This window comes from Cyrtonyx montezumae, unplaced genomic scaffold (assembly GCF_038088225.1).
Source record: "Cyrtonyx montezumae isolate F1298 unplaced genomic scaffold, pur_monq_1.0 scaffold_4, whole genome shotgun sequence".
NCBI classification, from domain to species: Eukaryota; Metazoa; Chordata; class Aves; order Galliformes; family Odontophoridae; genus Cyrtonyx; species Cyrtonyx montezumae.
In genome coordinates this window covers 13,752,971-13,777,816 of record NW_027072045.1, presented here as the reverse complement: position 1 = coordinate 13,777,816, position 24,846 = coordinate 13,752,971, and the positions used below count along the sequence as shown (strand labels likewise).

Genomic DNA, 24,846 nt, shown 5'->3' with positions numbered 1-24,846 from the left:
TGGGTTTCAAAAATTTAAGACTTACCTGAAACCAGAGATAGCCTTCTGGATGATTGTTTCTTCCAAGCTCTTGTCAAAAACGTAAGAAAGTGCTGCAATGGTTGGCCCCCACGTCATGGTGAAAAGATCATGATCGTAGCTGCCAGGAGGCACATGGAGAAATATTCCCTCGTCAGTGGCACCACGATGTAGCAGGACATTCCAGATATAGTTTTCCTTCACCAGGCCTGTCTGTTCCTCTGGCATCACTATCTCATCATTTCTACAACGGAGGAAGGCAAAAAGGTTGAATTTTTTATTCTGAGCCAAACATAACATTTACACAGTACCTTTCATTACATGGTCCCAAAGCTAATTGATATCTACTCTGGAGTGATTTTACCAGTTCCTGAAACATTCTCCTTTCCAAAGCCTGCCTACTTTCTCTGCCCCTTTCCAATCCCTTGGATATCAAGTGTAGTGGCTGTCAGGAACTCTTGGTCACTACTGTGTAAGTATAGCACTGAAGCTGCAGCTACCTCCTACAGGTTGAAAATGCAACAAACACAGCAGTTAAATGTTGGAAAACTTCTGACAGCATTTTAGTGTAGCTTTACATCCCCTACCTCTCATCCACTCAGAATACTATGCATATTTCATTGCTCTTATAGAAAAAGTAAGTTGTTCTACCACTGCAGTTAACAGTGGTATAACTTTGTATTAAGAATGCAAATGTTCAAACTATGCCAAAATTAAAATCAGAAAGCCAACAAATACAAAATTAAAAATAAAACAAGAAATCAAATGTGTAATGGGTGACTCACACCCAGGGTACCACAGCTCCTTATTCTAACTTGATTAAAGCTATCCAATAATAAAACAATTATGTTCAACACCAAGTAGTACTTGAAACCTCAAGTTAAAATACACACTCCCTAAACTTGGGTAACATTGATCAAGAGATAATACTCTCCAAATGACCAAGTAATTGAGGAGAGTCTCAAATCTACTTAAAAAATTAGACCAAGCAATTTGAAAAACAGAGGTCAACTGGTAGAAATAAAAAAATAATGTACTTCAGTTGCCAAAGAAGCAGTTTTCATGTGCTAACAGTGTCTATAAAAGACACAGCTTGCTTTATGCAAAGGAAATAAGCTCTTCTCAGTTTCAGGTAGCTATGTTATTTTGACAAAAGTAATCATTACTGGGATTAAATAGGAAAATGTGTTAATAGTCAATAGTGTGCTTTTGTTTTTTCAAAGAATCCATTTTTTTTAGTATTAACAGAAGCAAGTGAATGAGTTTTACTTGGAAGGTCTCAGGAAATTCTGTACTCAAAAGTGAAATGCTAAGATCCTGAAGAGATCATGCATTATTCTGTACAGATAACTAACTGAAGATGTCTAACTTCTTTTCCTAATAATACACCTCAAACTCGACTGTGACAGTACTGTGATCTCCCTGATGTGGAGCAGCAGCCATTGATCACAATGAAAAAGCTGAAGCATTTGGTGAAGGGAGGATAGAGAAAAACAGACTGGGACAGAGCCATGACCTTACTGAAAAATATGACAATATTTTCAGAACACTACTGAAACAACATTAACAACACCCTCAGGAAAAAGAGGTCAATCAAAACTAGAGCTCTGTTTGAAATCTTAAGTCAATGCAAAGAACTTCTAGACAGTACAGGCAGCATCCCCACCTTCCTGGAGAAGGCTCAGAAGAGAGGCCCTACATAAGCACACTGTCCTGCTTCCAGCATAAGCCGTTGCCTGCAATTGCAGATTGAAACCAGCTGAGAGTCAAGACTTACATCCTGTCTCCTCTGAGACATAATCCTCTCAGCTTCATATTTGCAGTGTCTGGATTTACTGACAGAGTAGGTTTCTGTGCTATTACTCCCCACTCAGACCTAGCCCGTGCCCAAAAAGGCTTCAGCCACCAGGAATTCTCCTCAAATGCTGCTCAGAATGCCAAGAGCTTCAGGGGTGGCAGAAGAGATTGGGTGCAAAGAGTAGCCTCATATGAAAAGCTCAAAAGCTTTTGAAAAGAAATATGCAACTAAGACCCAGACAGCATTGTCAAGGCAATAGTGCTGTCCAGGGGATGAGCTGCTATCTCTGGCACTGCATAAAATGTTCTGAAGAAATCTTAAAGCCTGGCCTGGAGGACAGAGGCTTCTTAGTTTCAGCATTTCTCATATGTTGCTCTTGCTCAGCCATTATTATGCATGTTGACAGAAGTCCTGTATTTCTTAACTTTAGCTTAAGCTCTGTGGATTAAAATACCACGGCAAGAATCCAAAGACACAAATCCATTGCAATCACTGTGACAAGGCTTGTTACTCCAGTCCCACACGGAGTTGGAAGGTGGTTTGAAGCAAACACGATCAGCGAGCCTCTCTCTGTGGTCACTGAAGATCTCACAACCAAATAACTCAAGTTTTCTCACTGCATAAAAGGAGATGTCAGTTGACCCTTACTTGATGGCATGGTACATGTCTTCCAGCATGTCTTGTTCGAAGTCCTTGCCTCCATTCACACCTTTCAGGTTTTTCCGAAACTCCTGGGAAAAAAAATCAAAAAACACCAATGTAACTCTCCCAGTACCTCCAGCTTGAACTGCTTGGCTTTGTTCAGTACTCCACTTGCTTTATATGAGACCAGAAGGAGATTTTCCTGCATTCTTCAAGATACATCTTCAAAGTTCAAAGACAAAATGCTATGCTTAGCAGCAGGGCAGTACTCAGCAGCTCCTGCCCCTGCTCACACTAAAAGAACAGAGACAACAGAACACATGATTAGCTGAAGCTGGACATGAGAGTGACAGGTCTGTACCACAGATTGACAGAAACAGGACTTGAATTCTCTTGAAGCCCTGACTGTCAAATGGTTGAAAAGCAGTACAATGACCTTCACATTTTTACTCTGTCTTAGGATACCATTTGTTCTGACACAGAAGCCTCTCAACTAACTTGCCAATCTGTCTTGCTCAGCTCAGTACTTCTTAAGACTGTCCCTTGCCTTCAGCCCTCCCCTCCAACTGTACTCAACCTCAGTGCTGCTGTCCACCAGATTACTGTTGACACGAGCCATGAATGCCAGGTGAAACAACAACAACAAAAAAAACCAAGAATGTCAGGTACTTCATTGCCAACAAGAGCAGACAGGTGCCTACACTGCTAACACCCACCTCCAGAGTCATCGGGACATTCTGCTTGCGGACATTATGGTTGTGCTGGTCAGTGTTCAGCATAATAACCGCATAGGCCAGGGCAAAACAGGCATCACTATTAGCAAATGGGGATCCATTTGATTTCTGAAAGGCAAATACAGGCACAAATCAGTCCTACAGGAATGGAGTTATAACAGTGATCAAAATAATCATTTTCCTACCCATAGTACTGAATAATCTCTGGGACAAACAAACAAAAACAGGCTATGGCTCTAGTTTCCGAAAAACAAAATGGAAATCTACGTGCCACTGTTACCTCCTACAAAGTAACAGCTACTACCTGCAGCATATGGTAAACTTATCTAGGCAGTTTGATTTGCCGTGTCCAAGGCAGACGCACAAGAAACACAGTGCTTCAGCTTTCTGCCCAAGTACATACCCTCCAATGTTCTGTGAAGGCTTCCAACAGCCTCTGGATTACTGGTGCCTCTCCTGGTAATCGGAAGGCCTCTAAATAAAGTCGTAAAGCTTCATCCAGTCTTAAGCCTTGGAAGCTGAAAGTCCTGCAACAAGAATGAACTGCAGTGAGAAACTGAAATGGGATAGTAAAGACAGGATAAACTTACTGACTACAACCTTGCTTGGTTCAACATCAGAATGCAAGATTTCACTGAAAATAGATAGTAAAGGAGGATGAAAAACAAAGAAAAATACCACAAGCAGGCTAAACATAGCAAAGAACCACCAATTAAAAAAATTCTTAATTATCTTGGTAGTCTTCACAGAGAATGGTCCTAATGAAAGACATCTGGGTTTCATACTATCATATGTATCTCAGGTGCTACCCATATGTGAGAGATGTACAGAATTAAGGCATGCTGGTACACAGAGAACCAAGTGATACAGATCCCATGCCTCCAAGAACTACTGTTGTACTACATTTTAATTTACCACTGAGCTCAATTTTCACCCCTTCATGATTAAAGAGATACCTAAAGATACTCACCCAACAAAGCTTTCCAGTAAATCTATGTTCTTACGGTCACTCACAAACTCCCCAATCATCTTCTTGTCCAGGCGAGGATTCTCCCGTAGCCACCTGGCCACCTCATTGTTATTGATGGGAGTGGCAAGAAGGTTCTTCTCCTGCAGGAACTGTATCCCTTTCTTCGACTTTTGGTTGAACTGCTCTGTGCCAGTTATCAGGAGCTGAAAGCAACATTCTGACAATTACAGTCTTGAAGTGCATTTCTTACTTCAGATTGTTCTTAACACTTGAACAAAAGCATGAAGTAGAAAGTAGATTAACCTTAGCAAGATCAAGTTTATCACACTGTGTGAGTGGGAAAGGCTATTTAGGCCAGAAGACCCATATTCAAGACAAGAATTCAGCATCAAGTCATACTGAACGAAGTACAAACAGCTTTTCACTGAAATTTCACTGAGCAATTCACTCTGCTACTCCAAGTGCCTCACCTACTCTAGTACATAAACAGTGCAGAGGAAAATCTCTGAGGAACTTCAAACATGTGGGCAAGATCAGCTCTATCCAGCTACAGTGGAAGCACTAGACCATGCCCTTGTCCATCACCTTCGGCTCCAGGCTCTCATGTTCTACCTCACTTAATGACACTTAACAGGAATCCTCAGCTTTCAGTCAATGCAAGAAGTGCCACAAAAGCCTAAGCACTAGACAGCATTCTGCAAGTGAGACATGCTTTTAAGAACCTTGCTGATGCTCCAGCATGGCAAGGCTGGAAAGAATGAGTTCATTTTTAGTTTTGAAGGGAAGAAACTGGACAGTACCACAGTCAGTAAAATAGAATATCAGACTGAGAAAGAGTTAACTGAATTTTCTGCTGGTGTTCAGAAAAACTAAAAGCACAAACAACCGTATGAACTTTACTAAGGCACTAGAATAAATGTCAGTTCCCTGTTAGCTCCTATCACAATCAAACTGCTAGTGATGACCTAGTGAACTAAACTCATGACCATCATGATTACTAGCTCCCTTGGGTTCTCAATAACTGAGAAGCCACCAGCTTTCTGTTTCCTGCTTCCTTGAAAGCATGCATGCGGGAACATCTTCAAATCGCAGTGAAAGATGCAGCACAGACAGCACAAGAAACCCAGTGAGGGTGGAATATGATAATAATCATGTAATGCCCCATTATGTCAGGCCTGAAGGGACTGTGACACTAGGAGCATTTCTGTTCAGCAATAAATCCCGTAGAGCAAGCCCCCAGGAGACTCTGTTGCTATACAGAACATAACAGGACTTGTTTTCTTTCTAAAGACTATCTGAAAGGAGATCAAACTGCAGGCAGTTTGGACTGCATTTATAATTGTGTCAGTCCTACAGCTTCTGAGCTTCTGGTTACCGCCTTTAGGAAAAAAAGAATAAAAAAACTTCTCCATCTGATGCATTATGTGCTTTCTGCTTTTATTTAACTTTCTCAGCCTTCCAGCTGTGGTCAATTTATTTATTTATTTACTAGTTAAAGGAAGCAGAACATGCTAGTGCCATGTCAGCATCAGCATTTAAGTTGAATGTTTTCTATGCCCCGTTGTCACACTTACGATAAAGCCACTGCCAGATTTAGGGTCAGGAAAGGATTTTTCTTGGGCAAACTAACAGAGATTTAAGACTATTTCTGCATTTTGCTATAACATCCTGTACTTTTTCTAGAAGCTCCTGGAATTTTCTTTAGGGAACTCCCAGCTACTGCAGGGACCAGCCACTGACAATACTCAATTTCTTCTAACCTTGTTTTCCAGCACAGCGAAGCTACAGTCTCATTAGAAGTTTTCAGTTAGAACAGTGGAAGCACTATACAAGGTATCCCTTAACAACTGTCTTTCACAAAAAATTCATCACAAAGGCTGCCCTGAAAGCTAGACTTAAGGCAATACAAAAGGTTACAGCTGAAACAGTAACTGAAATTAGCTAATGTCAAAACTCAGCAGTTCCTCTGAAGACTCTGCTGACAAGCATTTTCTCTAAAGTGCCCAGTAGGTCATTTAGCATTATCCCACAACAGCTCTGTGTTGTAGGTAAAGATCTAAGATCCTCAGTACTGCAGCAAACTTTCTACAGAGAAACCAATGTCTTAAAATACAATCAGACCTGGAGGCTGCCAGAGTGGATCACAACTCAGATTGGTATGCCACGAGCAAGAGATCTGTTGTACTTTCTTCAGTACTTTTGTTTAAAAATTTTAAGAAAATACACTTATCACTCATCAGAGACATACAGAGTTTAGACTGTAACTTGGATTAATGAAGCTCAAAAAACCCCCACGTTATATGAAGAATGGATTTGCCACAACCAAGACGGTATTTTCAATTACCTTCATGATAAAGCAAATGTGAGAATAAACAGAATAGTAAGCTAGTTAGCATTACTGCTGCTGGCCTCTTTATATACTGGCACGTTTGGTAAGAGTAGGCAATCTGCCCTTTTCGATGGAATTTGCTGATTAAGTTCATATAATCAAAATTAGACCCAGCAACTTTCCTATCCAGAGTTCAGGTGGACCTGCCTTATACATTGTGCCAAGAAGTGTTCCCCAAGCTCCTTTCAACTCAGCACAGCTAAGTAACCAGAACAGATAATAATCATCGCTATCTCTGTAGTACAGTGGGATTTTCAGTAAGTTACTGTTTAATTCTTATCAGCAGAGATTGGAACTCAAAACTTCTGATACATGACCAGTAATGCAAAGCCTACAGAACACAGGAAACAAGGAGAACACACCATAGCACACCCCCACAAATACCTTCTTTTTGTTCTTAATCTGCATAAGCTCCTCAGGGCTTGGAAGGATGCAAGAAAATCGGGTAGGCTTCTTGGAGATACTCTTCTCAGCTAGAAGAACAAATTATCATTACAGTCAAGCCTATCATCCCTAGAGTACCAGCTAGCCCACTATAGTGTCTTGTCACAGTTCTCAGTCACAGAACCTTGCTGCACCATCCTTCCTTATCAGTGACTTTCACATTCCTACTATACAGCTACTACATTCCTCCTGCTCACATCTTCTGCAACATAATTGCACAGTAGTTTCCTGTCCCGGATAATTTCACACATCCATGAGAATTAACTTTCTGGCTACTGTGACTGCTCACATTACTAATTCCCTAGAAAATCCTTGACTACCTTAAATTATAAACTTTGGGATGAAGGTCATCCATCTTTACTCCAAAGCGGTCTACCATATCTAACTCTCATCACAGAAGAGATGGTACTACTAGAATGCATATATAGCACAAATATAAAACAAATACTCACCACTACACTTCTTTCTAATTATAAACACACAATAGCTGCAGCAGTCTATGGCACAGTAAAACCAGCCAGCAAATGTCAGGGCCATTCTCAGTACACATACACACACACACACTCAGATTTAGGGTCCTACAGACACTATTACCTGTCTCGCTTCCTCCTTCCAATTCCATGCAGCCTTGCTTCATCTGATCAGCCATAAGGCAACCACTGGTAGGATGACATGCCCCACCTGGCTCTGAGGCTACAGTGGTGGATTTTCCCTCACTGTGAGCTCTCTCATTATCTACAGAAGTTAAAAACAAAACAAAAATACAAATACAGAAGCTAAAGAAAAAAATATCAAAGAAATAAGGAACTGACCACTCAAAATCGTGCTTATTTAAGGGAGTTTCCCATCCCCAGTAGCTGTGATTCCTCAATATCCTCAGTGCTTTGTTTACACTAACCCCACTAACTCCTTTTCTTGTGCCTGCCAGTTTTGGCATGGCTTTTATATAAAACTTAATGAGGTGCACATTTTAGAATCTCTGAATTTTATTTCTACCATATTGTTCACTCAAACAAACAGACAGGGAATGGGTGCTGGGTGGCGTGGGTGCTAACCCAGGAACTAGATACTTTACTTCTTCATGTGAGACAAAATCATGAGACAAAGTAGTTTCATCACTACTATTACTCTGGTAAACAGCAAAGTAACAAACATAGTAGACATACATCTTATTTCCACAAGAAAATAAAGACAAGAGCTGCTCTGCTCACTAATGCTCAAATAGATACAAATCTAGGTCACAGAAGCAGCTGGCTGAAAAAAAGTAATAAAAAATCAAGTCTTAATCACAAGTACATATTAAGCAAAGTCAGGCCCAGTAATTCATTTTTTCCCACTCAGAGATGTGAAAAACCATGCGCTGCTTTGTTCAATAAATACAATACAAGATTTAAACTCCATACTCCAGTTCCTGAAATTAACAAAAAAGAGAACTTTTTTTTTGCTTAAGATTATTAAGATTATTCCATCTCTAAGATGTTTCTAAATCCTCTACCATGCAAGATTTTGAATGGAAAGAAGTATTAAGTCATTCTCGAACAGTGAACTGAGGCCCTGTTCTGACAGCAAGTTTACAAACACCAGTGGGTAGTTACAAAACATGGAACAGGAAAATAAAAAAAATATATTTATGGTGATTAAAACATAAATTACCAAAATGAGATCCACATGTTTAGCACAAGATTAAGCTTAATATCAAAATAACAAGGAAGGGAATCTTACTACTGCTCATTTCTTTGGTGCTGTTTGGTGTTTCTGGGCCTGATTTGGCAACTTCCTTCTCTTGCTGATGTACGTTACTCAGCACTTTGGCCTGGCAATGTGCCTCTGTGCTATCTATCACTGTTAGCAACGCTTCCATAGACAGCAGGTGGACTGTATACAACTGTCCAGAAACTGGAAAAGCATTCTGGGAAAGAAAATACACAAGTATCAGACAACTTTTATATGTATACACACACACACACACACACACACACACATATTTATTTCCCATAATTGAGAAAGGACACTTCCCTTTCAGTTTTGTGAACCCTAGATCATACAATAAAACGCTCTAAAATTTCCAAATATATTTTATCATTTACTTATGGGTTATCTGCTGTGTTACTATATATTTCATGCTTATTTTCTGTCCTGCTTCCAAATGTAGAATAGCATTCTTTGTCTCAAATTGCTCACCTAGAATCTTTCAACCACTGCTATGTGCAGGTTCTGCTTATCTGTTTACCATGTTTTAACTTACTGACTTTCCCTTCTGCAGACCCTTTTCCCTCCATGTCCCCCCAGCTTGTACGAGAGGCTAGCAGCCCGAGCAAGGAAGGACAATCTGACTGTTCAGCACCTTGGAGAGCAGCTTGGTGAGCTCCTCAAAGAGGTTGGCGCAGTAGTAGTCACAGTCATAGTTGATGTACAGCTCAGTCACGAAGCTGGGAATCCTCCATAGCTGAACAATGGCTTCCAAAGCCATCTCCTTCATTTCATAGGGCATCTTTGGGTTTTCCACAGTGATTATTTCCATCAGCTTCTTGATATACATCTGACAGAAACACAGGGCAGCTCAGTTAAGGGAAAGAGGAAGGAAAGCAGCACAGTGAATAGCTTTGAGGACTACAGAAACAGATGTAAACATTATCTTGCCACACGAGCTCACATTATCCTAAATATTCAACACTAGCTCACTCTGAAGGCATCTGTCTGTAAGATGGTTTCATATAGTTCTATTATTTAACGCATCTGAATCTACCATTGTAAAAAAAAAATGGAATGAAAGTAGGCAACTACAGTATACCAGTCTCATAGATCCTTCATTATCTAACAAGACAAGGACTACTTAGCCTACCATTTACCCATTCAGTGTTTTCCAGACTGCATCTGACTGCCCATTTATGAGTATTTAACAAGCCTGAGGAACTATTACTAGGTACCTACTGACACTCAAAAAACTCACCTCCAGCTGGAATTTCAGATGCTCTCTCATACTCTCAAAGAGAAGAAAACACACCCTGAGGGAAGCTGCATACAGATTGAGTCTTTCAACGCTCAGTAGCTGAACAAGAAAAACAAAAAGCCTTAAGAATTACACAGGCTACTCATTATGTGCTATTAGTACGGATACTCATGACAGCCTCACATCAACAAATGGTCTCCCATAGCTAATATTTAAAACAGACAAGAAAAACAAAACAAAACAAAACAACCTCCTACTCAACCTCCTGCTCCCACTTTTACTAAGAAGAACAAATATACTTAATTTCCTTCTGCTTATGGTAACACTATTTTCCTATTACAACATCAGTTTTTTGGGGTTTTTTGTAAAGCCATCAGATTCTTTTTGTGGAGAAGTAACCTGGGAGAAGAACTGCCTCCAACATGGTCCATGTGCAGTTAGTAGCTACGTACTTCAAAGGTTCTATCAATATAGTAAATTGCATCCATAATTACCTCAAAAACAACTATATCAATGTGATGTTATCCCTAAGTAACAGTTCTCTCAAATCAGCTTCACCCTTCTCAGCCCTGGACTAAAGAAAATGCCACATGACAACATCTTTGGCTTTGCAGCATCAGCATTTCACTGGTGCAATTCAGAACTCTCACTGCAATACAGCAGAGAGCTCTCTTAAGACTGAGATCCACCAAACCTCAGAAGCTACCCTTCAATAGACTGTTCGACTGAAACTAGTATCTAACTCTCCAGTGTCAAACCCCACACTAGCACAAGCCAGACTCACTTGAAAAAGATGTCTGCACAATTCTTCCTTCACAAGTCCTAGAAGGGACTGGCAGTTTGCAATGGGAGCTGACTCCAGAGCTACAGTCAGCAGCTGCAATCCCATGTGGATCATCACCTCAGAGTTGTGGCGATCAAGAGGATTGGTGAGCGAGATAAGAAAGCGAAACAGTTCTCTAATACAAGGCAGTCCATAAGGGACCAGTGCTGCTCCTGAAGGAAAATGAGACACATCAGTATTGTTAACAACTGTTTCTAATTTTTGCTGGTGTATACCAAGTATTACAAATGAAATCATCACAAACATGCTGAGGAACAGGATTTCATCACCTTCAGAGCAGAAAGTGACACAAAGCAGTGAAAGCAGAACAGACTTTAGCAACACTGCCCACCTCTCACCTTCTTTTTGGGAAGACTGAGTAAAACGTACTCCTCGGGGATTTACATAGTCCATGTCATGGACTGAGGCAGAGTCAGAATGTTCTGCTACAGAAGTGCATTCCTCTAAAACCTCAGGAATAGATTCAACAGAGGCTGACTGGATCTTCTCCTCTCTCAGACTTTCATTCTTCATTTATATCAGCCATTCAAAAAGGAAAGAAGAAAGCAAAAAGAATTAGTAGGTATTACATAAGATAATCTGCAACCCTCTCATTCAGTTTCATTTCCATCTAGCTCTTAACTATTTTATTTTTTTTATAGGCTATAAGACTAGAATTTGACTTTGAAGATACTCCCACAACCTATCAGTTTTTACTGCTCCTGAGGCTAGGATTTAATTCATTTTGTGTTTTTAAATGCTACATAATTCCAGCTCATTATTTCTATCTATACCTTCTTAGCATTTTTACCACTCAGGGCACCTGTAGTTCTGAAACAAACAAATAAACAAAAAGAAAGCATATTTGTGAATTTACAAATCACTTACAGTGAAGATCTTTTACTCTGACCCTAAGACTTAAAATACAATATAAACACTGTGACCGAAGAGAAATACAGTGTGTGTACTGAACCCACAACTAATTATGCTGGGAGTTATAACTCTTCTTTATCAGCAATCATATACCTGGAGTTCAGGCTGGTTTTGATTATCAGCGACTCTGGCCTCATTTGAAGGCATTCCTGCATGAAGCCCCAAAGAAGTGACCTGGTCCAAGTCTGTCAGGTCTTCCTTGGAGGTGGTCTGTGAGGACATTTCCAAACCACTGTCTGTAGAAGGGCTGACTGCAGATGAAATATTTTCAGAGCTTCCAGAGGAACTGGGAGAGGGAGCATCAATGAAAGTAACTCCGCTTGCTGATGAGAAATAGAAGCAAAAAGATCAGTATAATTTCGTCCCTCAGTCTCAAGTTCATACGCTGAATACAGCGGCAAAGGCTTACTTTCATCAGGGCATCACTACAAATGATCTCAGGTATTTCTGTATTAATGTAAAAAATGCAGAAAATTAATGCAGTGAGATACTGTACGTTCTCCAAATGAAAGTATAGTAGTTGGAATCTATCAGACTCAGAGAATAAGGTAATTTGTATAATTAAACAAAGGTTGCAGAGGGTTTCTATCATTAAGAAGAAAGCAGAAAATAGCCCCCAAAGTGTACTTTACAGTTTGATACAAAGGCAAAAAAAAGACTTGCATCAAGTTTTAGTGAGATTCAAAGTGAGATTATTAGTAATTCAAACTGTGAGTGGAAGGAAAGATCAATTTCTTTAAGACACATTAAACAAATAATTGCAGTAGAATCCAAATAGCTCTAAAATAGAGCAGTATTTTTACTATTTCTAAATGTGAGACAATGATCCAAGAATCAAAGCCTTCTTTTAAGAGGAAAAAAAAAGAAGAGAAAAAGAATAGTAAAAAAATATATATATTTTCAAGAAGAAGATACACTTGAGAGCATGGCTATCAAACAAAGATACAAACAAGAGTTACGTATTCACATGTGAAATGCATATGATTTTGCACAGAGGAATGTTTAATTGTGTTACGGTTTTATGATTTTTGTTGTATTAATGATATTCCACATCATAACATCATGAGGTTTATTGGGAATGACATCAAAAACCCACTCAACAAATTGCTGACTTGATTTTTGGAAGTGTCCTAAATAAGTAGCAGCATGTTATTCATTTTATTTCAAAATGCAATGGGTAATACAATCAATTTTGCCATTTTGCACAATTAACATACTGCCTAGCCCTACAAGATCAGAGTTAATGATGCACTTGATAACACTACCTAACTTTCTCTCCAAAATGTTATACGATTTACAGTGTAATTCAACACCTATTTGAAAGTATAAAAATATAACGATGATTTATGTAAGGTTGAACTTTCATTTGTATATCTGTTCCAAGTTGGATGCAATTTTATCTCATTTTTTTGTTTCTCCTGTTTTCAGCTACCATGCTGTTCTGTAAGAACACATTTGGATTCATTCACAATATGTTTAATAGGCTTCTGCAATGCAATAGAAGTCAGAACTATGTATTTTACACAGCTATTGTTTCAAACTTCCTGTCTGCTTCTTTTTGCTGTCAATGTTTATGCCTGACACGTCAAAATGTAGAGTGCACAAGAAACAGAATACTTTACAGCCAGAGGGACTCAGTCATCCATTTAAACAATTATAACTATTTGGTCTACTACACAATAATAGAAGTTCCCCAGCATTATGTTCCCAAGCTCACTAGCACTAGTCACATACTCTATCACTTGTTACAGACTGCATCACTTCTGTAGGCTGAATTGAAACACATGCCAAAGGATTCATATGTATACTGAATAGTTTCCTGCACACAAACTCTTTTCAGGTACTTTTACTGCCCTACCTTCCTCTCCCCCCGCCCCCTACACATAACTCTTCGTATCTTTTTCTATATCATAGCCTCTATTCTTCCCCTAACAGTTTAAAATGCCCCCCATATTTCTCTCTCTCAGTGCGCATAGCTCCATGACTTTCATTAAACACCAAGAGTTATGGGTGCACATTTACAATCTTTACACCTGTAGTGAGAAATATGTTCACTCACACATTTGAGATAGGTAGGTCTCTGAGCACCCCCTAGTTCCACTTGTATCTCTTCCCCAGTCAAATTTTTCTCTTCTTTCATTACCATCACCCCCACCCCTTTGGTACACTGTTTAGTATATCCTTCAGGAGTACTTGAAAAAATACGCCACTCAGATCAATAACCTCCTGTTGCAGGCAACTGCATTATACTGTCTTTTTACCACTACTTTCTCCCCAGATTCAACTCCCTTAGCTCTCTTTCCAGTGTTTTTGTTCTCAATCTCCTCACATACCTGGGGCAACATCCATCTCCTCCATACCGAATAGCTTCACATAACCTCAGCTACCTTTTAAGGTCTCCTTTATCCTCCCTATAAACTATTGTAAGGCACACTGAAGGCAGAGAAATGCTGTCACATTAGCAGTGGGGCTGTGCTTTCTGTCATCAATATATATTCTGTCTCCTTCAAACTTTTTCTCCTGGACCTGAAAAGCTACAACGTATTTATTGCTACAGACACCAAAAACTAAAATTTAAAAATAAGCATAATGCAGATCAACTTCTTAAGAGAAATTAAATGAAGACATTCTAAGATAGCTCTGAAACAGATGCTGTCTGGTCTCTGGAGATAGATTTCAACCTACCTGTGATGTTACTAGCGTTGGCTGCTGGTTGTTCTGTTGCAGGAGAGACCTTAGTTACATGTCGAGGGGGCCTTGGTGATCTCTTCTGCTTTTTCCATTTTGATGACTCACTCATTCCTCCAGCTCTCATTTTCAACTGAAAACCATAAACCATTAAAAATATCAGTATAGCAAAACCAGATAGAACACTGTACAAGTCAACCTCAAAATTGTCTCAAAATTCTCAATATCAGGCAACACACAAATTAATCAGCACAAAATCATGCAGACCAGCCCAACTCCCCACTATTACCCAACACTCCATGTCTGAATCAAGGGAGACTCTACAGCAGCTACTCTACCTTTTCTTTCAATTTACTCATCTTTTAATAATTCCACATTCTCTTTCCTCCAGCAATCTTTTTTACTATTGAGAAGTGCTTATGTAAGATTTCATTCACTCCATGATGCATGATACATTGCAAATACCACTGTAATGGTTCAGAAATAAACCACGTTCTGCTTTCACCTCCTGTCATTACTCCTCTTCAGTTCTAAACCCAACTTAACCCTCAGGTTTTTTGACAACCAGGATACTACTACTAGTTCTTACACAAGTTTTGGGCAAACAAATCACAGTAAGAGCAGTGTAGACTGTGACACTTGTAGCAGCACAGTTACTGCGGGCATGCACAGATGTTCCAGAACTTCCTAACAACATTACAGTATTTAGTTACACTGCCAATAGCAACAGCAGGTTTGGAAATCACTTCATTCTAAAACAGTTTTGTCTGAGCTCAGGAATACCTGCTTCTCACCCTTGACTTTAGGTCAAAAGTCAATTTTCCCCTTGCTGACAGATCTCCTCAGTTTGGTGGTGAAAATTTAAACAGTGAACAGGTTCCTTGCAGGTAGAGGAAATCATTCTGTAAGTCCCAGTAGCAGTCTCTACTTGGTATTCTTCTCCAAAAAATTATTTCAGATGATAATATTCCTTATTTCTTACATTCTTAGAGTCAGATTTTCACTATCTAGAAGACAGCTGAATTCCTTACTTTCCTTCTTTTTCTGAAACCTAGCTCTTGTCAGCTACTACTACTCCCAAATGTCAATATGCCTTCTAGATTCTGCCACTCTTCCCTTTTTCCATCTTGACTTCTTTCTCTGCACAGTCTATAAATTTTGTTCTAAACAAAGCTTGTAAAAATGTTATGTCCCAGTGTAGTAAACCATTTGTGTAACTTCTCTGCACCACAAGTTCTATTTGTTTGACAGCTAATCTCTAAAATTTAGCTATGCTACAGTTTCTTTCAGCTCATTAGCAATACATTCACGACAATTTTGCCTTTCTTCCTAATTCCGTAGCAAGAATATCCCTCTAAATGTCTAACAAACACTCACATGACAAGCACACAGCCAAAACTAAACTTGTGAATATAAAATGTGTAGATTTGTGAATATAAAGCTATATAGGTCACAATCCTTCAATGTAAAAATTGTCTGCTCTCTCATCTTTCCTACTCACCAACTCAAAGAGCTACATAATATACTTGTTATCTCTCATTCTTGCCAGATCCCATTATTTCAAGTATATTAGTTTCACTTTCCATATTAGAACCTCTCCAAGACTTAAATATTATCAACAGCTTTATTCATTAAAGGCTGCTAATTGAACAAGGTAGTTTTATTTGACCTACTAATTATTCTGGAAATCACCACATTTAATTGCCTCACTTTTTATTAAGGGATAAAAGAGAATCAGAAGACTTCATAGTCTATGTCACAAAACTGCTTCAACTATGAAGGAAATTGGGACTGTATATTAAACTCTCAAACACAATTACAAAACAACAGAATTGCTTTTAACTGCTTAACTACTTTTAATTGCTTTTAACTACTACATCCTGTTTACATGAGTTGATAGTGATAGGACAAGGGGGAATGGTTTTAAGCTAAGACAAGGGAGATTTAGGTTGGATATTAGGAGGAAGTTTTTCACTCAGAGAGTGGTCATGCACTGGAACAGGTTGTCCAGAGAGGTGATGGATGCTCCATCCCTGGAGGCAATTCAAGGCAAGGCAGGATGTGGCTCTGGGTAGCCTGGTCCAGTGGCTGCCAACCCTGCCCACAGCAGGGGGGCTGAGAAACCAGATGATCTTTGAGGTGCTTTTTTCAACCCAGGCCATTCTGTGATTCAGTGATCCCGTTGCCAGTTAAAAAGTTACATGTTTATAAATAGTAATAAAACAAAAAAGAAACTGAACCAGTAAAATGGCACCAAGATATTGTTTGGGGCTAATCATGTTCGTACCACATCTTTTAGCATCAGCCGTGCTCCGGAGAAACAAGTAACTTCTGAAACATCCTACCAGAAGTCTGTGCTGACAATCTGATCACTACTTCCTATCTCCCCTTTCACACAAGAGCATATACCATATCAGATCAACAGAAGCACTTTTGAAAAGGTGCATACAATACTCATTTATACTGACTGCCATATGCTCTGAACTAACTCCAAGATACATCCATCTCAGGTTTATAAAGGGCATGTGTCCACCGGCTATCATTTTGATTAAGCTGTGCATCTTTGGAGATGGAGTCACAACAGTCTCACATAGACATCAGACCATTTAGCCAGGGAAGCAAAACAGCTGCTTTTTTTCCCCACCCCAACTTTTAATGAAATTTTAAAGCATTCAGAAAAGAATTTACATTTATGTACTCGTGGACAAGCAAGATTACCAAGGAGGTCTTTATCTCATACCATTCAGTATTCCACATCCTACACAAATAAGTTTTATTAGGATTAACCATCAGGACTACCTAGGGCTACTCCCCATATCTTTCCCTGGCCCCTCTCCTCTGCTGTGCCCCATAAGGTAAGATAGCAAACTACAGAGACAACTGGATAGCTTAAAAAAAAATTGCAGAAGCACTGCTTCAACAGAAATGTTTTGCTGGTGTGAACTGACTACATGTTGTTTTAACAAGCTCTTAAGTTTGCAGATGCAAAAAACAATACAAGTATCAAAAGACAAAAATAACATCTTTCATTCTATATTTTGCATTAAAACGTTATAAAATCTTGCTTCTTATTCTCCAATTTCTTCTTGGCCAAAGGAACACTTTTCTAATGCTTGCTTTACTTTCAATACCAAAGCATTTCCTGATTTTGCTAGATAGCTTAGATGCACGTTAACAGGCTGAGATTATAAACCTAAGGTTTCCTTCTTGACTAAAGGTTACAGGCAATAGCATTTAATAGATCGTTAGAAAAAAATCCAATTTTTAAACATCATCCAAAACTCCCCTCCTTTCTAACGCTCAGTCATACGATAGTTGCATTAATATTTTTTAATCAGTGTCTTTCACATTAGATTAAGCTTTTACTCCCACAATATATCCACTCTAAATCTGCATTTAAAACACATTCCTTAGAAATTGAAGCAGAATGTGAGCTCAAAGTCACTGTTCATTCATAATGGAACTCAGTATAGATTCCATTCCATTTATCTTAGTTATCTTTGCATAAAGAAATATGTACACAGAATGCTAGAAGAGGGAAAAAAAAACAAACACATGACACAAGGCTCCTAACATTTCCTCCAGTAGATGAGGTTTTTACAGCAGTACTCCATCTCAAGGCAAGGAAAATCAAAACGTAGTACTACAAGGTTCTTTTAAGGGTCCACGAGATTCCATTTTTCTACAAACCACCTTACCTGCGCTCGTTTGTTTTTCCATAACATACTGTAAGCCTCAAGAGAAAAGGGCAGGGGCCAATGATTAGTTACTAAAGTGATTACACTAAAACATGAGCTCATTCTAGATGCAGCATGGAACTGGTCAGCACACCAAGTAGCGTTCAAGACATGAAAGCATGCAGAGAGAACGCGGTCCATGATCCAAGTCTTGAAAACACTGATGCAGTCATCATTTCACCTACCTGCCTGTACAGCGACCACTAATTAGATTTATCTTTGACAACTATGAACATAAGCCACTCCTCAGATCTGTCCCTCCTGTCTCACACCTCAAAATCCAGAGTTTAGCTACAATACCTCTTACCACTAAGGGAAATGTTTCCTAATCTTTTCTTCTGTGCTACTGCATAAATCCACAAGTCTCCAGACATTGTTTCCAAACTATCTTGGACTACAGATACAGGATGAATAAATGGCAAAGGCCTCTCTAAATCTTCAGTTCAGCTCCTTATGGTCCACACAGCATTAAAGGCAGACAAAAGAAAGCTACATTAAGTTTATAAACCAATACAGAAAACTGAGAAAGTCCCTTCTAAGATAGTTTCCCAGGGCTTCTGACCAGTGCAAAAGCAATCAGCAGGCCTACAGTATTTCTTTGGAAATTTCAGAGGGGAACTGGCGGAGTCTAAAATATTTCATAGTTCAGTTTGTCCCCACTCACTCTCCATTAGCAAATGATTATGCTGTGTTAGAACAACACTAACTTCAGTAAAAAACATGACCAAAAGTTATGGAAAATCTACAGTAGGTTCCTTAAAAAAATCAAAACCAAAAAACCCTTCAGAGAGCTGGAGTCTATGGCTTTTTGTCAATAACAAAGCTCAGAGATTCACTTTGAGAAGAACTGTGCAGGGCATGTTGGGTCAGCATTCTGTTACAACAATGATCAACAGCTAAGGCAAAACAGTCAAGCTAAAATGTAGATTGCTATTTAAAAATGTTTCTTTGCTTCAGTTTTTCACCGTCATAGAGAACTCAAATCTTGCCCCCTCCCTCCCACTCCTTTCCTCCAGAGGATGCCACAACCGTGCCTTAGATAGCACTCACCAGGGTCTTTGCCTCCCAAGCTGCAGCCACAACACTGCAAAGCAACCACTGCATGCATTCTCCCCAAAAGCCATGCTGTGTCAAATGAGTGAAGGAAGAGTTGCTACACATAACAGAAGTATCTCTCACATGGTGTTTACAAGAGAAGGAAGAAGGGAGTAAGGTAAGAAGGGAGAAGGGAGAGAGAGACCTTCAGGTTCTTAAAGAGCAATACCCTCTCTAATTGGTTCAGGGCTTTGGGCTGTTCCCCACTACTTAGTTCCAGTTTGTTGAGGAGACATGAAGAGATCTGTGAAAGATAGGCAAATGCATGGTTTAAACAAGGAAAAATAAACTCAAAGAGACTAATAACGTGGCAGAGTGCTAGGCTGCAGGGAAGACTCCTGCCATGCACAACAAATACACAGTACAAGGTAACTGCACAGATCAGACACAAGGCAGAGAATCACTGAGCTTGGAGCAGCCAGCACTTGATAGGGGAAGCCTTCCCAAATTTAAGTTCACCTTCACATTAGACCCCCTCTGTACGTAGACCATGAGAAATTCCATACCTGCAGTAAATTAAACCAATTGCTTTTAGCTTTCCTTAGGCTAATCTACCACCAACACAGATGTCATTTTTCTTCCACAGAAGAAAAGAGAAACAATCATGTTCTCTTTGGGTTACAACACAGGAACTAAAGCACCAATCCAGTTTTGGTTTACTAAAATAAGTATTCCAGCTCTCACATCACTGCTATGCTGGCTCCAAAATGTACATTTACAAAACACAGATACTCATCTCAAGTCATTTGGAAAAAAAAAAAATCGTAACACTACAAACAGTATAATTCAGCTAAGTTTAAAAGGCCATTTCCTCTCTAGCACTTTTTCTCTGCCCTATTACTTATAACAGTACAATCCTGTATGTATAGTTATAGACACTGCTTGTATGGAATAGAAAGAATACATGTGTATAGAAGGATATGTGGAATTCCTTAATTGGACCTCCCTTCACATAAGGAACTATTAGACATATAAGCACGTGTGGCCCCATTTAGATGATCTGTTATACTGAAGCTATCTGCTGAAAACATAATGGATGGAAAGAAATAGTGTTGATGAACAAACTCTGATCTTTCAACTTCAGAAAACTGTTGACTTAAGGAAAAGGAAAAAAAAAGGGAAAAAAAAGGGAAAAAAAGGAAAAAAAAGGCTACTTAGACTTGGTTGCAAACTGAGATGGCATTATCCATCTGAAGTAAAGTTTTCACTAAAGAATGCTGCCCTTTCTAGAAGCTACCAAGGCTTTTTACACAATAGCTCTATTTCCTGTTGCTTTCATGCTGTTTCACCAGCCTCAAAAAATTCGTTTTTACTTTCTGGGCAATTGTATCTTGAGAACTCAATATCAGTCCCATAGCGAGTAAGAAAAGATGAGAAAGAAGCTGGAGAGAGAGCAAAAGCAAATTATCAGAAGATAATATCATCAAGTCCCAAGACACACTGGGTTTTCTAGCAGCTGATGATTGTTCCCACAAACCAGAATGACTTACTGAGGCAGCAGTATAATTAACAAGAGTCACTACTGGAGTATGGGGACATAATCCCAGAGTTAAATTAATGTAGTTCAACATGCTCTTTCAGCGAACTATGGACTTAAGAGAATGAAGAAATACATGGATGAAAATAAGTAATAGATAGATAAGCAAAAGTCCAAGACAAGAAAGAGCTGAACAGCCAGCACAATGGTTAGTCTTACCTTCTTCATGTTAGTTCCCATGTAGCTTTTAGGCTCTTCTTTAAATTGAGGCAACCTAAAAGACAAAGAACAAGACAAAATACATCAGCTTTTTTTTTTTTTTAGTTAAGACAGGAGGGAAACAAAAACAATGGTCTCTCTAGTCATGCTGCAGAAAACTAAAATTAGGTTTTCTCCACAAAGAAGAGGCCTCTTAATTTCTTTTCCTGTGAAAAAAATTCTGAGGGGAAAAGCAGGTCTAGCTGAGAGACACTTTACATGTTATTTGGCTGTTTCTCTTTATGGAAACAAAGGTGTCAACACTAAAAAAGTAAATAGGTAGCCAAATCATCCCTTCAGCTACTGCCTTTGTCTTGCTTCTATCTTCTATTATCCACAGGCCTTATCACAAAGGACAGAGATTTTGCACACTAAGTAACAGATAAGCACATCAATTTCACATAAGCATTTGGAGAAAAAGTGTTGTGTACTCTCCTATTTGATAACACTTGATTTTGTTTTGATTCTGCCTCACATCTATCCTGCATGACACAGAGTGCAGAAAGGAAACTAAACTTGAGAACTTATTGGAACTGAGTGTGGCAACGGAAAAAAAAAAAAACCACAACAAAAAAAAACTATTGCAAGAGCTGTTATAGAAACAGTTGGACCATAATCTTTTCCTACTTAGACTATTCCTGTATCTGCACATTTCAAATTTAGAATACCCAAACTGATTACTTCAGAAGACTGGATAAATAGTTTTTAAGTTAAATAACTTCTTTGAGTTTAGAATTAGTAATCTCAATATATTTCCTAAAAGTTGCTGAAAAAGGCAGGACGTTTGTCCAAAAAAAAGCATGACCTCAAGAGTTTAATTTTTTCTCTGATACATGAGGTCAGACTATGAACTTGAACTCAACCTGCAACACTATATCCATTCTTCCTCCTGGAGAATATTGTCTCTGATGAAAAGAGCTGTATTTTTTAGAGCTTTTTTTTTTTTTTTTTTTTTTTTGCATTTCTCTGTCCTCAAAGAACTGGTTCCCTGTTCTAAAGCTCTTCATTACTTAGCTGTCCATCTCTCCTCAAAGGACACCTTAAGCCATGCAACCTTCCCCACGTCAGTCTCCCTGAAGTCTGAAAGGGTCAGCCCAAGAGAAAACTGCCAAGTCTTTCATCCCCTTCCACCTCTAAATAATGACCGTTTGGGATGATTTTTCTGAGGGTTCTTAAGTGGAAGTGTGGAATCTTTCTGTCCTTAGAGGGCCATCTCAGCAATGCTGAGGCAAACACAAGCAGGTTTACCTTGTGAAGAGCAGCTGCACCATGTCGACCAGAGTGTGCTCTGCAGATTTTCTCAATAACTCTGCGAAGACAAAAACAAATAACACAGGTGTCATTACTCAGTGTGATATTATCAAGAGGCTTCTTCAAGTAGACTCCCCTCCGAGCCTTGTTTACAGAGATTACGGCAAATTTATTAAAACCAGCTCCAAAACTGCATTACTGCAAATGGGAATATAATCACGAGGTGGCGCCACAAAGCTGAGAAAAAAAGGAGCCCAAAGTTAAGACAGTGAACTTCCAACAAATTTTCCATGAAGCCGTAGAAAGACACACTAATATAAAGCTCAGCAGCCTTCTACGGCTGCGTGTTCTGTAACAGAAGTAGCTAACCAATACTGAAGAAACCAGATCATTTTTAGGAGTAATATCAGTGAAAATACGAAGAAACCTACCGCTGAGTCTCATTTCAAAGCATATGCGGAAACAAGACTGCATGATCTCGCACACGGACTCATTGGTGAGGTGGGCTCCCACGGGAGTGAGCAGCAAGGTTCTCAAAACCTGCAAAGTACAGTGCATGCCTGTCAGATGGTACCAGTGACTCATGTATGCATTTCTGAGCGAAGGTTGCTCCCTCAAGGACATACGCAATTACAAGCAGAAAGCCTAAGGGTTTCAGGAGTCATCTTCAACTGAATGCTGTCCCCAAGACACAGATTAGGAGACAAGAATGATCTCCCAACCCAACTCTAAAAGAGACCTAATATGTTACAAGTTACCTGAAGTTTAAATCCAGCAACTAGCTATCTAGCATAAGTAAACAGACCAAAACACTCATAGCTTTACTTTTACAAATATTTTTTCTCAAAACTAAGTTTCTGAGCTCCGTATGTTGACTTTATCCCTCACTAACACAGGCCATCCACAAGGTAGGATTACTAACGCCACCGCATTATCAAGTGTGCTTGATTTAACATCATTTCATTTAATCATTTAATTATTTTCATTTGAAAAAGCTTTTACCACAGGTATATGAGCCGTCTGTTTAAAAATAAAGTCTGTCACTAAGCTCACATAGAGTCAAAACACTCCTGCCTCCTCCTCATCTCCATGTAACAGGATATGCCCCACAACAGGCAGCAACCATTATGGTAATTACCTTTTCTCTGCACTTACCTGTAGGATTTTCATCAAGACAACCTCATCACTTGCATGATCTGTACCCACAAATCGGGCATGAGTGACAGCATCTGCCATGTTCTCCATTCCCTCAGCTGTGCCTTCATGGCTGGGATCTGAGTAACAGAACAAAAATATGAGATGGAAAAGCTGCCTACAGCCTACCACCTCTGTGGGGAGACATCTACACAGAGATGCTTTGCTTCCATCTGGTTCCTTAATTTGCATGACTCAGAGCGAGTTGCCCATTCAAGAGAAAAATTCACCCCCTAGTAAAAGAAAAACTTTTTAATGGGAGCTTTCAGCAAAACTTTATCAAGAATCTACTTACATCTACAGAAACATGCAACCTAACATTTGCATGTGTTTTTACAATTGCAAAAACATGTAATCTAACAAAAAAGAGAATTACAATTTAGTTTGTTCCTGGCTCCCTATTTTTCAGACGTTAACTGTTACGATTACCTCCTGTTCCCTACAATGCAACACAATCAGCTGTTCAGGACATGTAGCTCTTTCTTGGGAATGAAAAGAGTTTAAACACAAGGAACCTCAATTTTACCCCCATGAGAAGAAAATGACAAACAGGTTCCGCTAGATTGAGAAGGAAAAACTGCCTCTTGTTCTACGTCCTGCCCAAGGAATAAGAGTCGGGGAAGGAACGGACTTGTGGTTTTCCCCAGAGAAAACAGCAGACAGACATGATCACAGTTTAGATATCAGAGTTGCAGGCCTCCCGCTTCAATCATTCATCACAGCTCCTTCTCTCTATTTCAGTCTTTTGTAGTGACAAACAATGGTGCACTTGAGAGAATGTTTAGGACAAGATTGTTGCTAGTAACCGTATCTTGTGCCACATAACACTGGCTTCAGAAAAGCTGCCTCCGGCTTTGATTTCATTCTCACTTAAACAATACAGCACTGGGCAAGAATCCTGTTACCTTCCTACTTAAACAGTTATTAGAAAAGAAAGAAGACAACCTAAACACTAGTTAATACCTCATTAATTGGCAATCGGGCCTCTTGAACTCCAGTAAGAATGAAGACAGAGGAACCAAGTGAGACCTTGTACACTTAGCAGACTCCCTCTTCAACTCCAGTTGCATTCACAGCCAGGGGCTAGGCTCTAAGCAATACAGAAAACTGCTCTTATTGTGGTCTAAAGAGAGCAGCCTGCACCATGCTGTGTGGTTTCTGAAGGGCTGTAGGATAAAAAAAACTTCTCATAGTCACACAAAACTGAAGTCCTATGTGCGTACCTAAGAACTTCATTAGTCTGCACAGGAAGAACGCTGCTTCTTTCCTATCTCTTATACACCCCTACTGAGAGCAGAGCCCTACTGTTGACAAACTTCTGTGTGCACACAAATCTTGAACGGTTCAGACTAAGTTAATCACCTGATTCACTAGCTAGTCAAGCTTCAATGATCCATGTGTGAGTTTGTACTAACACCACTGGTCATTTTTACCCGCTTCATCAA

At 39.4% G+C, this 24,846-nt stretch overlaps 1 protein-coding gene across 2 annotated transcripts in view; it reads right to left on the bottom strand.

Moving 5' to 3' along the window:
• Positions 1–24,846, bottom strand: part of GBF1 (golgi brefeldin A resistant guanine nucleotide exchange factor 1) — a 94,788-nt gene that overhangs the window by 12,996 nt on the left and 56,946 nt on the right. For both annotated transcript variants that reach the window (XM_065746218.1, XM_065746219.1), the window contains exons 5-22: positions 23,363–23,481; positions 22,639–22,747; positions 22,205–22,265; positions 20,918–20,972; positions 14,387–14,522; positions 11,795–12,024; positions 11,128–11,296; positions 10,730–10,941; positions 9,946–10,044; positions 9,340–9,534; positions 8,718–8,904; positions 7,590–7,730; positions 6,936–7,024; positions 4,163–4,365; positions 3,596–3,719; positions 3,175–3,300; positions 2,465–2,547; positions 26–262 (exon numbers count right to left, since the gene is read on the bottom strand). In XM_065746218.1, coding sequence (XP_065602290.1) covers positions 26–262; positions 2,465–2,547; positions 3,175–3,300; positions 3,596–3,719; positions 4,163–4,365; positions 6,936–7,024; positions 7,590–7,730; positions 8,718–8,904; positions 9,340–9,534; positions 9,946–10,044; positions 10,730–10,941; positions 11,128–11,296; positions 11,795–12,024; positions 14,387–14,522; positions 20,918–20,972; positions 22,205–22,265; positions 22,639–22,747; positions 23,363–23,481 — 2,575 coding nt within the window. The remainder of the gene's footprint in view (positions 1–25; positions 263–2,464; positions 2,548–3,174; positions 3,301–3,595; positions 3,720–4,162; positions 4,366–6,935; positions 7,025–7,589; positions 7,731–8,717; positions 8,905–9,339; positions 9,535–9,945; positions 10,045–10,729; positions 10,942–11,127; positions 11,297–11,794; positions 12,025–14,386; positions 14,523–20,917; positions 20,973–22,204; positions 22,266–22,638; positions 22,748–23,362; positions 23,482–24,846) is intronic.